This window comes from Leptosomus discolor, chromosome 1 (genome assembly GCF_034619465.1).
Source record: "Leptosomus discolor isolate bLepDis1 chromosome 1, bLepDis1.hap2, whole genome shotgun sequence".
Classification (NCBI taxonomy): Eukaryota; Metazoa; Chordata; class Aves; order Leptosomiformes; family Leptosomidae; genus Leptosomus; species Leptosomus discolor.
The window spans coordinates 135,757,767-135,772,327 of NC_141391.1; the positions used below are offsets into that span (position 1 = coordinate 135,757,767).

Consider the following 14,561-nt stretch of genomic DNA (forward strand, 5'->3'; position numbering starts at 1 on the left):
TCCTGAAGTAAAAAGCTATTTAGTTCAGAAATGTTGGATGAAATAGCAAGAGTGACTCTGCAGACTTTGATCGGTATTTCTAGAGTCCTGTGGTCTTTTGCCTGAAATGATCACACAGCAGTGGGAAAAGAAGGGAAAGCTTGAGCACCTTGGTAACCAGTCAATGACCCTAACACAGCCCTTAGAAGATCCTCTAAAACAGAGCAACTGACGTAGCAAAAAGTGGCCTACATTGTAAATGCAACCACTACTCTGAAATATCGAGAAGCAGGCATAGCAGCATCCATTCATACCCAAAAGCGGCACCCTGCCTTCCCTTCCTCTCTGTGAACAAGCAGGCAGCACAGTTCCTATCACAGAGGTCTAGGTATGTCAAACTGTAGTGAATTCAAACATTGAGCCATATACTACTTGATAACAACCCTGGAAAACACTGCATGCTATTTATCTGCTCCAGGTCTAGCCTCAAAGAAGTGGTCTAACCATTAATCCTTTGGATGAAAACTACAGTACACTTACTTTCTAAAGGTCACTGGGGAAAACACAAGCAAACAAACAACAGAAACCAGTGTTTTGCAGACAGGTATAAATTAAAAGCCTCTCTTCCACATAAGGAATTTTCTCATCTAAATTTTCAGAAACTATTCAGCAAAACAGACGCCAGAAGGGGAGTGTAATGGTTCCCTACGAAACAGACTAGTTTCACTGCTTTCTTGGAGTGAAGTTACAGAAAGAATCCAAACGTTTCAAAAAAAGTCATTACTTTTTAAATTGTCATTCCCTGTGCTTCAGTAATGTGGTAGTATCACATACATGTTAAAAAACAATTTTTACCTTTTATCTGGAAAGCTCCCAGTTAATGAAAAATTTATGAACACATTAATTTAATGAATTAACCCAATGCATTTTGGCCTAATGTGCCGTAACAGCTCCTACTATTTTGGCTGTCCCGCATCTGTCCTTACAAGCAATCTGTGGCCATTTAAAAAAATTAGCGATCAGGCCACATAGAAATTGTATGTTCTAATCCACTCTTACCGACTTCACTGCAAAAGCACTGCATTAGTAGGAGCAGGACTGCAGCTGCAGTACCGCTCCCGATTGCAGCTATTCCTTTTATATGCATTTTTGGGGCCTGATTCACAACACTCTTCGCAAATGGTCCCACCGGCTTCAGCCGCTCTTGCTGCACCATGTAAGGATGGAGAGGATGAAAAGCCCTTGCACCGCCAGTGACTAATCTGCCCTTCCAACCACACGGCAAGCAGCAGGCGCACCCAGAGCACCTTGGCCTACCTGTGGCACAAAGGGCAATGAACGTTTGTGCATGCTTCCGGATCAAAAGCAACTTGTCTTTAGGTAGAGGCAGCTTCCTTAGGATGTGTTCAATGAAATCGTGCGGGGTGACGGCTGCGAGGTTCCACTTCAACTTCCCCAGCACCACGAGCTCCCATTCCTGCACGGGAGGACAGGGAGGGGAGAAGACAAGAAAAGCCATAAGGAAGCCTGAAAAAAATCCCGCTTCGCTTATCTCTCTGATTGTAATTATATCACTGCTAAATTGGTTTTGCTTAAAGATTTTTTTCTGTATGCCCCTACTGCTTTGAAGTTGTTGACTTTATTCTTTTTCTTCTTTTTTTTTTTTTTTTTTTTTAAACACTGGAAATGTCAAGCTCTACTGAAAATAATGAGACCTGGCAGCTCCTGCCAAGATTTTATTTTTTTTGTATCCAGCGCTGAATGCCCACCCAGAAAGTTTAGCCTGCAATTAGATACTGCCAAGGTCACTGTGGTCCTTTTCTAGTAACTTCTTTTAAATGGCTATAGTCCTTACTTTAGAACCATTTAAAGCCCTAGGGATAACCACATACAAAAATAACCCAGATATACATTCTTTAAAAAAAAAAAAAAAATGGGGAAGTTAGCTTGATGGCATTCTTTCACAAAACTGTATTCAAAAGCTCCTGCAAATAAATCTGATGGTACTTAAACTACTCCAAGACAGGCTTTGCAGAAAGGAAATCCACGTAACACAGCCAAGAAGTAGCCTGTGTAAATTATCTGCCAATAAATCATGTAAGATCCATTCCCACATTCTTTGCACACTCAAAACTCAGAGTGAAATCAAAGGAGAGCTTGGGTGGGTACACAACTACTGGCCATTCCCTGCAATGTGATTACATGTAGAAATGGTACCTAATCAACAGATCCAGCAGAGTTCAAGCAAGGCTAGACCTGCAGGCTTCTATTTAAAGTAAGTTTTGAGTACCTTACAGTGCCCCGTAGAGTCAACAAAGCTCAGGCCTTGGACTTGTTTCTGTCTCATGCATCAACTATTAGCTATTAACTAAATTCCATGCACTGATTCTTGAATCCTGATGATGCGTGAGGCTGATGGAGCCCAGCGTGGCGGGAAGCCCCAGCTAAGCTTGTAGGGCTGGCGAGTCGAAAAAAAGTCCTTTAATTTTGCAGCCGAGGAGATGTCAACCAGCGTTGCTGAGAAACCATAAACATGGACCCCACAATGCCATTTCTGCAGTCGTTTCTCTTGAATAGATGCCCACTTTAACAGCAAGTTACTTTCTTACAGGCATTCCTACTGAATTGTGACAGAGCCCTCCATAGCTTGAAGAATCTCACATTCACGTATGTGAAAGGCCCCAGAAACCAAATGGAGTTCTTTCCTTGCTCAAGAAAACCTGTAAAAAGTTTTAACATAATGGCAATTCCATTGACTAAGGACTGATCTTCCCAACATCACTAATGCAACAAGATTTTGATACAGAAAAGCACTTAACCTAGATGACTGAATACAGGGAAGCACCTAGAACACATGCTTAAATCCACGTGGCACAAAAAGGTAGTCACATCGTTCCACGTCTTCTCAGGCAGGAGCCACAGCACTTCCCCTATCAGTCCGTACCACCTGTGGGACACGTCGTGCCTGTGACAGCTGTGGCAGGGTTTGCACTGCAAAGCCCTTTACCTTGCAGCAGCACAAGCTCCCAAGCCCTCCCCGGGGGGAGAATTCCCACCGCCTTCACCCAGCCATTCACAGGAGAAATCCCCCCCGGGACTGGGCTGGCCAAGCATTCACCGTGACCTGTGAGAACAAGGGTACCTGGCTGAAGATGCATCTCACTGAGAGGCTTAAAGACTTGTCTGGTGCTGTGCACCACGAAACACTTTACAAACATTAATCGCTCCCTTCAATAATTTTCATTCTTTTTTTGTTTCTGCTTTCACTGCACCTGAACTGACCCTGAACTCTCCCAGAAGTACGACACACGGCCCTTTACTTACGGCGTTGTGTAACCGAGATGAATTTTCACCTTGCCACCTGCCCTCGTTGATAACTTACGGCGAACCGCGTTCGCAGAGGCCACCGGAACAAGGCCGCAGCCTATAAAGCCAGCCATTCCCCCGCTGGCACCTGAGCCTTCCTGGGCGCAAAAGGTCCCCCTGGGCTTCACCCGGAGATGAACACACACCACCCCACCCCACCCCACCCCCCCGCTGCCCTAGCGCACCGCCGGCAGCTGCCGACCGGCGCTTACGCGGGGCGCTGCGCAGCCGGCGGCCCCCTGAGGCGGCGGCTCCCCGCCCCCGCCCCCGCCCCGCCGGGGGCGCGGGGCCGCCCGCCAGCCCTTCCAGGGGTGAAGTCACGCCCGACGCCGCGTGTCTGCCGCCAGGTGGCGCCGCCGCCCCGCGCCGCCCGCCCCGCGCACGTGCGCCCGGCCCCTCCCTCCTTCCCGGCGAGGTCCCCCCGCGGGGACACCCGCACCCACGGCGCGGGGGGGGGGGGACGACACACGGGACACGCAGCGTGGGGCTTGGGGGGGGGGTGGGGGGGCGCTGGCGGGACAACCCCAGCTCCCCACCCCCCGCTCTCCTCCGCGGGGTCCCGCCGGTGAAGGAGGCGGGGAGCGGGGCTGAATGCGGCGTCGGAGGAGCCCCGGGGGGGGGGGGCGGGGGGGGGGGGCGGAGGGGGAGAGGGGGGAGGCGGCGGCAGCGGGCAGCCGCGAAAGAGAAGGTGGCAGGGGGCTGCTTACCAGCAGCTCTTGGGGTCTGATGGCATTGTCCGTGTATATGCACAGCTTCTCGGCTGTGAGGGGGATTGTCTCTTTCAGCTTGGAGGCCAGGAACATGCACACCGCCCCCAGCAGCTGCAGATGGCACTTTCGGGTGGGCACCACCGCTAAGAATCTGTCCAAGTAATTCATGGCCAGGGGGAAAACTTCTTCTTCGCACTTCTGCTCCTCACAGACCTGCGAGCGGGGGTTTTGGGGGGGGGGGGGGGGGGAAGGAATGGGGCGGCGGGGTGAGGGGGGGAGAAAGAGACAAGAAAGAAGAAATAAATAAATGAGTGATCCCACCAAACAGACCGCTGCCGCCCTGCTATGGCTTCTGCTATTTTTGTTTCCCGGGGAGCTAAATTTTGGGGGAGGGGGAGACCTCTGGAGAGGCTGGGAAGGCTGTCAATCGGCTTTCACATTCCTTTAGTTCATTCAGTAAGAAATGAATTCAAGACACTGTGTGGGAGAGCCGAAAAGTCCCATCCAGCAGCAAGCGAGCAGCCTCCGACTTTTTTTTTTTTTTTTGCGACCCAATTTTTTCTTTTTTTTTTCTTTTTGATTTCGTCATATTTTCAAAAAATCGATAAAAATATTAAAACTTCCCAGGAGGTCCCGGTTTTGGTGCCGGTGGCATCCCGGGACGGTCCCCTATCGTTTCCGACAATTGCAAAAATTCCCCCGCGGGGTGTCCCCCAGCCCTGCGCCCCCAATCCGGCTGGGGTGGGGGGGGTGGGGTGGGGATGACGGGAGACAGCGAGGGCGAGGTGGGGTGGGGAGAGCCCGAGCAGCCTGGATCCTTTCAGCAGGAGCGAGCGAAAATATTATTTCAAAAATTTAGCAAAAATCAGAGGCGGGGAATAAAAGCACAAATCGCACATGAAAACCAAGCGGGGAGTCTGGTCTTTCCAACCCAGGGGGTTTGGTCCGGGAAAGGTCTCCCCTAAATGAGATACGAAGGGGCAAACGATGGGTGGTGGGGCCAGTGCAAGGCAGGAGAGTCCGCGGTGACCTGGGCCCGCTGCCGCCCTGCCTGAAGTATCGGGGCGAAGGGGGAGTTCGCCGCTCGTTCGGGCTTCCCGACAGCCCCCCGCCAGGCCGGGGGGGGGGCAGCGGCGGGGTGCAGTTCCGAGCCCCTTTTTGGAAAGGAGGGGTGAAGACGGGCTCGGCGCCTCTGAGCAGACTTGCATACAACATGGCGAAAAAAAAAAAAGGCACGTCCTCACCCCTGCATACGTGGGCATGAAATCCTCGCTGGGCAAAAACGCGGGGGGCACCGGGCACCCCCCGTCCTTCGCCCTGCCCCGGGCGCAGCTCCCTTTTCCCAGAAAAGCCTCAATCTCAAGCGCTCCCAGCCGCCCGCAGCCAGAGGCGGCTTCTCTTTTGCTTTTTAATTGCAAATGACTTTTCCAAGTCACCACCACCACCAGCAGCACCCCATCCCCTCCCCTCCTGCACCCCGCTTTGCCGCAGCCCCCCGGAAGGGGCGATTTCCCCTGCGGGCTGCCGCTGCCCCCCGCGCCCCTTCCCCCACCGCCCCGCACCGCACCGGCTCACTTCAGGAGGGGAAAGAGAAGCCGGGGGTGGGGGAACGAGAAGAACCCCCCCCAAACGCGACCGGAGGGGCGAGAGGCTGCAGAGAGAGTGGAGACGCGGCGAGGCGGAGGGGCTGCCCGCGGCGGGGAGCAGCCGGCCGCCCTGCCTCCCCCCTGCCCCGGCCGGCACCGCTCCGAGGGGCCGGTGGAAAGCGCCGGGCTACAAACCTCCAGCATCCAAGTGGCCACCATCCTCCTCATGAAGGGCTGGATGTCCTTCTGGACACACTTGAAGTAGGAGCATTGGGGCAGATACCTCTCCTCTATGGTTAGTAAGTTGTGCAAAACGCGGTCATCGTAGAGCAAGTTTGGGTCGGGCAGAGCTCTCCTCATGGGATCCACCTCGCAGCACAGCAGCTCCATGTTTCCGAAGAGATCTCCCTCTTTCTCTGATGGAAAAGTGTGTGGGTTTTTTTTTTTTTTTTTTTTTTTTTTGGAGGGGGGAAAGGGGGTGGGGAAAGGAGAGGGGTAAAGGAGGGGTAGGTGGGTGGGAGGAAAACGGCAGGGCTTTCCAGCTCGCTCCTGCCTCCCTTGAAACTCAGTCTCTCCCTCTCTCTCTCTTGATTTCTAGCCTAAAGTTGAAGCAAAGTGACGCAACTCGCCAGGGCAGGCAGTTCTCTCTCTCTCTTGTTATTATGGAGAACAGCAGCTGGTCAGACGTAACATCAAACGCGTTGTTCCCCCCCCCCCCCCCCCCCCCCATAAGCTAACAAGGAACCAGGAGGCCCTCGTATAGGGACACACACACACACAAATGACAGCTTCTCTTTTTCTTCCTTCCAGCGACCAAATGAAATCCGCTCCACGCTTTCCTTCTGTGGGAGCCCGTCTGAATCTATTTCCCCCTCCTCTTATTGCAAAAAACTAAGGACTCCCCCTCGGTACCCACCAAGACGATGGGGGCGAAGGATGAAATGTCCTGGCTTAGCGGGGTGCCAAATCCACATCCCGTCCCTCCCCCTTAAGCCCTTGACCCACTCCCCCCTCCGGCACCCCCTTAATCTGTAGCCGGGGGGGGGGGAGGGGGGGGGGCGACACAGAGCTCCCTCCTAACCGCAGCCTAGCAGCAAACCCGAAAAAGACCCCAAAGCTCCTTGAGGAGTGGGGGGGGTTCCGCGGTGTTTTCGGGGTGTAAATCTAGCAATGATCACCACGCTATTTCCTTCGGCACACATACGCATTTCTAGCAGGCGAACCGTTTTAGCACTGCAGGGCCACACTGATACAACTTTCTAGGAAACGCAGCGGGGGAGGGAGGGCGGTTGGCGGGGGGCGGGGGGGGGGGGGGGGGAAGAGGAGTTGTGCCCCGCACCGGGTAACTTCCACCCTCCTCGCACTTCCCCGGCGTCGCATTCGCTCTCCGCTTGCAAAATGTGTCAACTTTGCGAAGTCTCTGCCGCTGCCTGCTCTACGGCAGAGCAGAGGCTCCCAAGGGGGGGAAGGAGCTGCTCGGGGCCGGCCGGGGATGAGCTCACCCGAGCGGGCGCGGAGCGCCGGCGGCCCCGCGGGGATGCGGGGAGCCCGGTCCCCGGCGCGTCCCGCCTCCCCCGGCCGCCGCGGAGCTGGGCTTACGGGGGGAGGGGGTAAGAAATACCGCCTTAAAAGTGTGAGTGGGGAGTTTGGGGCGCCGCTTCCCCTCCCTCTATTTGCATAGCCAATAGCTCTGGGGCTCTCGCCGCTGCGCGCTGATTGTTACCGGGCAGATTATATTTTAAGGACGCATGCTGCCCGGCATCAAAAGCAGCCCGGGAGGGGAGGGGGCGAGGTGGAGCCCCCTCACCTGACCGCACCGCCGGTCTCGGGAGCCGCACGGGCCCTGTTGGCATCGGGGAAGGCGAGCGACCGGCCATCGTTGTCCGCGAACGGGCAAACGCGCCCCCTCCCAGCCCTCGCCCCTCTGCATCAAAACAGATGGTGGGGATGGGACCGGCTTTGCCGTGGGTTGCATCTCTTCGGAGTCCAGCGGCAAGCGCTCCCTTGCAAAAACCGCCTGGGACGGCCCCGCACCTAACCCGCCCCGTCGGAGCAGATGGCTACTTCGCCACCAAAAAGCCAGCAGGACTCCGTCGTCGTCCCTCGTCCCCCGGTAACGTGGAGCCGGGCCGGGCCAGCCCAGCGCTCCACGCGTTGCTAGCAGCATTTCCCCCCTCAAAATCGGTTCCGCGCCCCCCTCATCCCGCCCCGTCCACGAAGCGAGCAGCTCCTGGCCACAGCCAAAACGAAGTGCGGTGGCGGCGCCGTCCGGGAGCTGTCGGGCGCCGTGTGTGGCCCCTCGCCCCCCACCCCACCCCCACCCCCCCCGCCGTCGCCTTGAGGCGGGAGCTTACCGGGGGCGACGCCGCCGTAGGCGGAATTGGGCAGAGCTTTGCCCGGCAAGGCTCGCGTTTTAGGAGGGCGAAGGAAGGGAGCGAGGAGGGCACACACACACACACCCCCCCGCCGTACATCGAGGGCGGCGAGCGGGGACCCGCTGCGGCGCGGCGTGCTCCGCAATGAAAGGCTCTTTAACTTCCACCATTCATTTCCCCTTCCTGGCTACTCCTGTGAACAGGGAGCGTGTTGTGTCAGCGCACGTTTTCCTTCTCCAAACTTAAATTCATAAGCGCTCCCGTCTGGCTTTGTAGCCCGACAATGCAGCGATTGTGATTTATGTGGGTTTCGGGGGGGCAGGACAACGGGTGTCCTAATTGTCCGGCACCGACTTTCCGAAGTAGGGTGATGTCTGGGGCACGGCGCGGCTGCCGGCGGCGGGTACCGAGGGAGGGATGCGGGGGTCCTCCGCGCCCCGCCATGGGGTGGCAGCCGGGGGAGCAGCTAAGGGCCCCGCGGGGGGGGGGGGGAGGGGGGGGCGATGCCTCCTCCACCTTGCTGGGGGGACGGTCCCGTTAGGCAAAATAAACCCCTAAAATCAATAAATGGAAGCATGCCAGCTCTGCACGCGGAGGTGCCGTTGATCTGCAGCGACGCCGTGGGAAAAAAAAAAAAAACAAAAACACAAAACAAAACAACCCCCCCACTTTTCACCGGGGCGACGGCTTTTATATATGCGGTACCCCGTTTCCAGTGAGGAAACGCCGGTCCTGTGAAAGGGGGCCGGCGGGCAGGCGGCCGGCGGGGGCCCCGCGGCCGCGGAAGCCATCGTGCCCGAGCTGCCCCTGCGCCTTGTCCCCGTGCCCACGGGCGCTGCCGCATGCGTTTGGAGGCAGCAGATGTTTTAACAGCCTCCGTGGAGAGATTACCGAGTGCCATATGTTAAATACCACCCTCCCTCCGGGGGGAAAAAAAAAAAAAAGAAAAAGAAAAAAAAGAAAAGAAACTACTTTTCGCACTCGCTCCCCTTCTTTTGCTAAGCTGCTTCGCCCGTTTGAAAGCATAAAGCATTAAACCGAACACCGTCGGTGTATTTTTTTTTCCCCCGGAGGCACCGGGAGCGGCGGTGCGGGCAGCCCCAGACGGGCGCTCCCGCGGAGCAGCGGTGCGCCCTGCGCGGAGCCGCCGCCGCCGCCGCGGGGGACCCGCGCTGCCGGGGCAGCCGCGCCGCCTGCGCCCGCCTCACAGGCCGGGGGAGAGGGGGCTGCCCTGCTCCCAGCCCCACAGCGGGGGGCAATACCGCGGGCGCTGCTTCTGCCTTGGGAGCCCCTCTTCTGCAGGTCATCACGTCTGGGGTGTCGCGGCTCCTCACCGTTAAGCCGACACGCAGTTCTCGTGAAATCGGTAATGTGTAATGGTATTTTATTGGTGTGAGTTCGAGAGCGCTGCACAACGCGGTGACTCTTGTTTGTTTTTTTTGTTGTTGTTGTTTTTTTTAATTATTATTAAAAAAACTTTAATTCATCATCACTGCTGTTTATTTAATTTCTTTTCTTTGCCAATCCCAGAGAACCATCTTGAAGATGCTTCGGGGGACAGTATGAGATCAAGCTTTGCATTTGAACCGCAGACCAATAGACATGTTGTGTGTGCGCCCTGCGGCCGCAGGTTTTTTTGTTTGTTGAAATGAAATAAGTATTCCCTTGCAGTGCTTGAAACCTGAAAGCTGGAGTGTGAAACATGAGAATCTGAAAGTGAAACCGACTGGAAGCCAAAAAAGAAACAGATGAATGTGTTTCCACTGTCCAAGCTGAGGAAAGCCCTGAAAGCAAACAAACACTGTGAATAATAAAATGTGCAATAGATTTGAAATAATATTATTCCAGCTTCAGTCCCTGGAAGCAGTCTATCTTGTTGGTTTCTTTTTCTTTCTTTTTTTTTTTTTTTTTTAATAGCAGATGTTCATCTGTTCAAAGGTAAATTCCATAATTCCATGCTGTGCATTCAACAGGATCAACATGATAAAAATTATCTTTTCTTTCCTCTGGTTTCTGATTAAAGACTAGAAAAGGATTTGGATACCACAGGAACTGCTGTGCATTGCCCGTGTATTTTCAAGGAGTTACTTTTAATTGTACAGGCAATTTTCAACTCTAAATACCTGTGTAGTGGCAGCTTTATCATTAACAACTACCATTAAACAACATAATTACCGAGCAGGTGAAATATATGCTGTAATAAAACTGTGCTTGCCTTTAGAGGGTGATTTTATGCAGGCACAACAGTTACAACATTAACTAATGAATTCTGTGTGATTTCTTAACTTTTTATTATTATTATTATTTACTCCTTTCTGGTTTATGCAAAATTTTTTCTTTATCCTTTCTCATTCCTTAGCTTAAACTTCTTCAGAGGACTAATTAGAAACTGTTTGCAATGCCCAGTGCAAGGAGTGCACAATTCTACTCAGATTTATTAGGCAAGATGGGAAGCGACTCAAAAAAGCAACAAGGGTGATCATGTGCTTGGGATTCATGTTTTAGGCTGGTAGACTTCATGAATGTATCAGTTAGCCCAAAGACACTCCCAGGTTTGACATGAACATAAGCTAGAGAAATCTAGAAAAATTCAGGGAGATTTAGGGTGGTAGAGGTGCTAGTGGTACATTTAGGCTAACAAGAAAGTCAACTTTTCAACTGCAAGTTTAATTAATCCTTTCATATTTCATTTATGGCTGTGTCTTTAAGGTTAGGTGGGGTTAAAGCCTAAAAAGTATGTTCTACCAGAAATCACAGTTGCAGAGTAGAAGGAGGAGTTACTGCATGGGGTTCTGTGACCAGTGTTACACCACAAGAAATCAGGCACATAATTGCTGTGATGTGTTCTGGCCTTAAAATTATTTCATCTGTGAATCTATAGAACTTGTAACCTGTGGTACTTGCAGAATTAGGGTGAGTTCTTGCAGTTTTTCCTGCAGGAAAGGACTGAAACTGATGAGAAATTTCTGCTGGAGCTGAAAGTCTAGGATTGGGATTTTTTTTTTTTTTTTGCTATACAGGAGACAAGGAAATTTTTGTGTTCCTTACTCTCCTGGTGCCACAGCCTTATCTTGCAGGGGTGCCACGTACTTTGCAGTGAGTGCTGCTGACTCGATCCCCTCCTTGGTGAGCTGGGTGATAAGGCTGCTGTTCACTTACAGGGAGCAGGAACACATAACAGGTGCCTCCCACACACCAGCAGGCAGTCAATTGAAAGGGAGAGCTCTGGACATTTTTTACAGGATCGGGCACCTGGTATGCAGCACTGTACATAAACTCCATCATTCCTTTTTTTGCTAAGCAGCGTGGGGAAAAAAGTTGGCTCTTGGAGCAGATACTTGAAAGAGCAAGATCAGTTCTGGCAAATTACAGGTATGAACCATTGATATCTCTTTCATCATTAATAGTATGATAGGATCTGAAGGTGACAGAATGCTTTTTTTTCTCCCCCTCTGCTTATGAATCAGCTTGCTTTTCTGCTTAAAATTGACTTTGTTGTTAACCTCTTGCATTCCACTGTGTGGTTTCCCTGCTCTCTAGGATGTTTGTATCAGTCCTTAGTTCAAAGGTGGCTTCGACATTAAATGCACAATATTTTCTTTCCAAACTGTTAGGAGAGATTAATAAAAGATTGTTTGTCCTCAAACTTTCAGCTGATCTCCAATGTTTGATGCAACTTGCTGTCACACACCTTACTTCAAAAGTAGCATTCTGACTTTTCTCTTCGGTCTCTTAGTCTTGATCCAATACAAGTGGTTTTGAACTTACCAAAACAAATGTGGAGCTTCAATTCCATTTTGTTTTCTTTCTGCCTACACTGAGGCAAAGATTTTACATTTAATATAGGTGTGTAGCATGCCCAGGTCTATACAAACATGGAAGGGGAGAGGAAGACCTTCAGAGCAAATTGCTCCTTTTATGGGGAGCTGGGAAAGGATTCTGTGTGCCTTGGTTGTCTTAACATTGCTGTGAGCTGCTAAATAATCACAATATTTATTCCTAGAGGCAGCTGTATTTTAAAGGTGAGTGTAATAGTTCTGTTAATCTACAGTAAGAGAATTATCCTGACACAGGTTCCCATACAGAATAGTTTGCTGAAACATATGAGGCATATATCATCTGGCAAATAATGAGATATTTTATGTGGGGCTACATCAGTGTGAGATTTTGTTTTGGAAGCAGTGTGAATGACTGGGTTAAGTGACAACTTGTTACGGGGATAACTTGGACGTCTTATTTTGTGCAAATGTATAGAATACATCCAAGTTAAGAAAATGGGTGGATTTTTGAAGGGAAGAAAAGCTAGGCTTCCCCTCAGCACTTGGCTTGTTTCCTCTGTAAAAGTATACAAAACTGTTTATAAAGAAATACTAGTTTCACAAGTATTCTGGCTTAAATAACCGTTGATACAGTATTTTGGATATCCCCTTTGCATTCCAGGGACTCTGAAATACTCTCTAGATCTGCTGAATTTGGTCTTCTTGACATGATGAAATAAACAAATGGAATGAAGAAAATTTTATTGCCTGACAAGCAGACAAGCACCTGAAAAACAAAACAAGACTGAAACAAAATAAAATGATGTGAATAAACGCCCTTTACTGAAGTAAACAATTTTACTTGTTAATTTCCTCTTCCAAAACTGCTGAATTAAAAGCTATTCCCATGGATTAATAATTGAGATATTTTATAACTCTGCTCTGTGTCAATTATACCTACACCTGGAAAAATTAATTACTTTTAAAACATTATAGCCTAAAATATTACATTGCATAGAATATTCACGGCCACCTGAATGCCGTACTATCATTTGCTTGGTTTTCCTTCCTTCTCTTTTGGGTGTGCAGTATTTTATTCCTGTAATGGAGTGTCTCAGCACCAGTGTGCTACAAGCAAAGAAGTATGCATTTGAAAGTTAGTCATGAAATCAAAGCATTTTGAAAGCCTATGCCACTTTTCACAGTGGCAATCACAGCCAGAGTCTTCAGTCACTTGCCTTTTGAAGCCACATGGCTTTTGAAGACATGGTTTTCCTGAGAAGTAAGAAACAGTGGGTGATCTGAAACCGCTCTCACCCATGAGCTCCTTAGCATCCCTTGCTACCCCAAGTCCTTCTGCTCATCACTGCTGCCCTTGCTGAGGCTTTGCTGGGCATTTGCACGAGTAATGGGGAAAAAAAATCTCAGGGACTGGCCCTCTGCCTTTGCACAATGGGGCGACAAACGTCTTTGTTTCAAGCTCTAGCCCCAGCCATTTCAGATCTAAGCTCCTAGGACTTTTCATGCAGGTAGTTTTTGGCTGACTGGGGTGTCTTGCTAGGCATGGTGAAAGTCATGTCTGCTTTGTCTGAGTTACATCCAAAGTCTAAAGAGGTTCCTGTTTGGTCTGGGCAAAACTCCTGATATGGGTAAGAAGGTCTCTTGGGCAAGACAGGAAGGCAGCTGAAATGGTAGCAGCCCTCCTGTTGAAGTGGAAAGAAATTTTCACAGGTTTCTGCAATATCCACTGCTGCTGCCCCTGGAGAGCTCCCGAAGCTCCTCCATTACCCCACAGAGGCAAAACACTTTGGCAGCAGCTGGATGATATTGAGTAGTCTCTCAAGGGCTCCTTGAGACATCTCCTAGGGCTATCAGAAGAAATTTCCTTCTCTTTTCTCTGCAGCTCTGCTACCTCACTTCTACAGTGTTTTGTTTTCCTCTTGACTAGGAAACTTTTTTTCTTGATTGCTGTTTTCCTTGATTCTGAAGTTGGTATTCACAAGCATACATAACTTCCTATGCATGACTTGATGCTCCCTAAAGGGTGGTGCTGCCCTTCATCTGTCTTACTGGATGTAAATATACAGAAGTCTGAGAGAAACATTGCTCATAGAAAGAATTACATTGGAGGTCAACTAGTCCAATCCACTGCTCACAGCAGGGCCACCTTCAAACTTAGATTGAGTTGCTCAGGGTCTTGTCCAGCCAAAATATCCAATAATGGAAATCTCACAGCCTTTCTGGGTAATCTGTCTCAGTGCTGTACCACTCTCAGGGAAGAAGAACTTTTCCCTTGTGCCTGGTCAGAGTTTGCCTGGCTGCAATGTTTGTCCATCACCTTGAAGTTTCCTGAGTATTTGAAAACGAGCAAGAAGCAGTGATGCATGCTTGCTGTCCATCAGCATAATACCATATACATAGCTCAGGATGAAGTGTGTGGGATCTGTAGATGTGGGTTTTATTAGTAAATGGAACTAAACTCTCTTATTAACTAAGAAAATCAGTAGCACATACTCCACACTACTCTCCTTCATTGAAATCTCCGGATCTCCTCTACTGTCTCCTCCCTAGGCTCCATTCTTGATTGTGAGCTATGTTCTTTCTTCATCCCTGATGTTGCAAATCTGTACCCCTAGCAAAACTCCGTTGTGCTGCTGTCTCATTTCTCTGTATGCTAAAACTTTCACCTGGGCTGTCACCTCATCTTGACCATAGCCTCTTTGAACAGGGAGTTAGTTCCTGAGGCAATGTTGCTAGCTCCTCATCCTGTTCTTCAACTGTTTCCTA

General features: G+C 50.6%; 1 protein-coding gene across 1 annotated transcript in view; it reads right to left on the bottom strand.

Moving 5' to 3' along the window:
* Positions 1-6,031, bottom strand: part of CCND2 (cyclin D2) — a 33,743-nt gene extending 27,712 nt beyond the window's left edge. Inside the window, exons 1-3 of the mRNA XM_086465677.1 lie at positions 5,837-6,031; positions 4,053-4,268; positions 1,297-1,456 (exon numbers count right to left, since the gene is read on the bottom strand). Of these exons, the coding sequence (XP_086321803.1) occupies positions 1,297-1,456; positions 4,053-4,268; positions 5,837-6,031 (571 nt within the window). The remainder of the gene's footprint in view (positions 1-1,296; positions 1,457-4,052; positions 4,269-5,836) is intronic.
* Between the last annotated feature and the right edge of the window lie 8,530 nt (positions 6,032-14,561).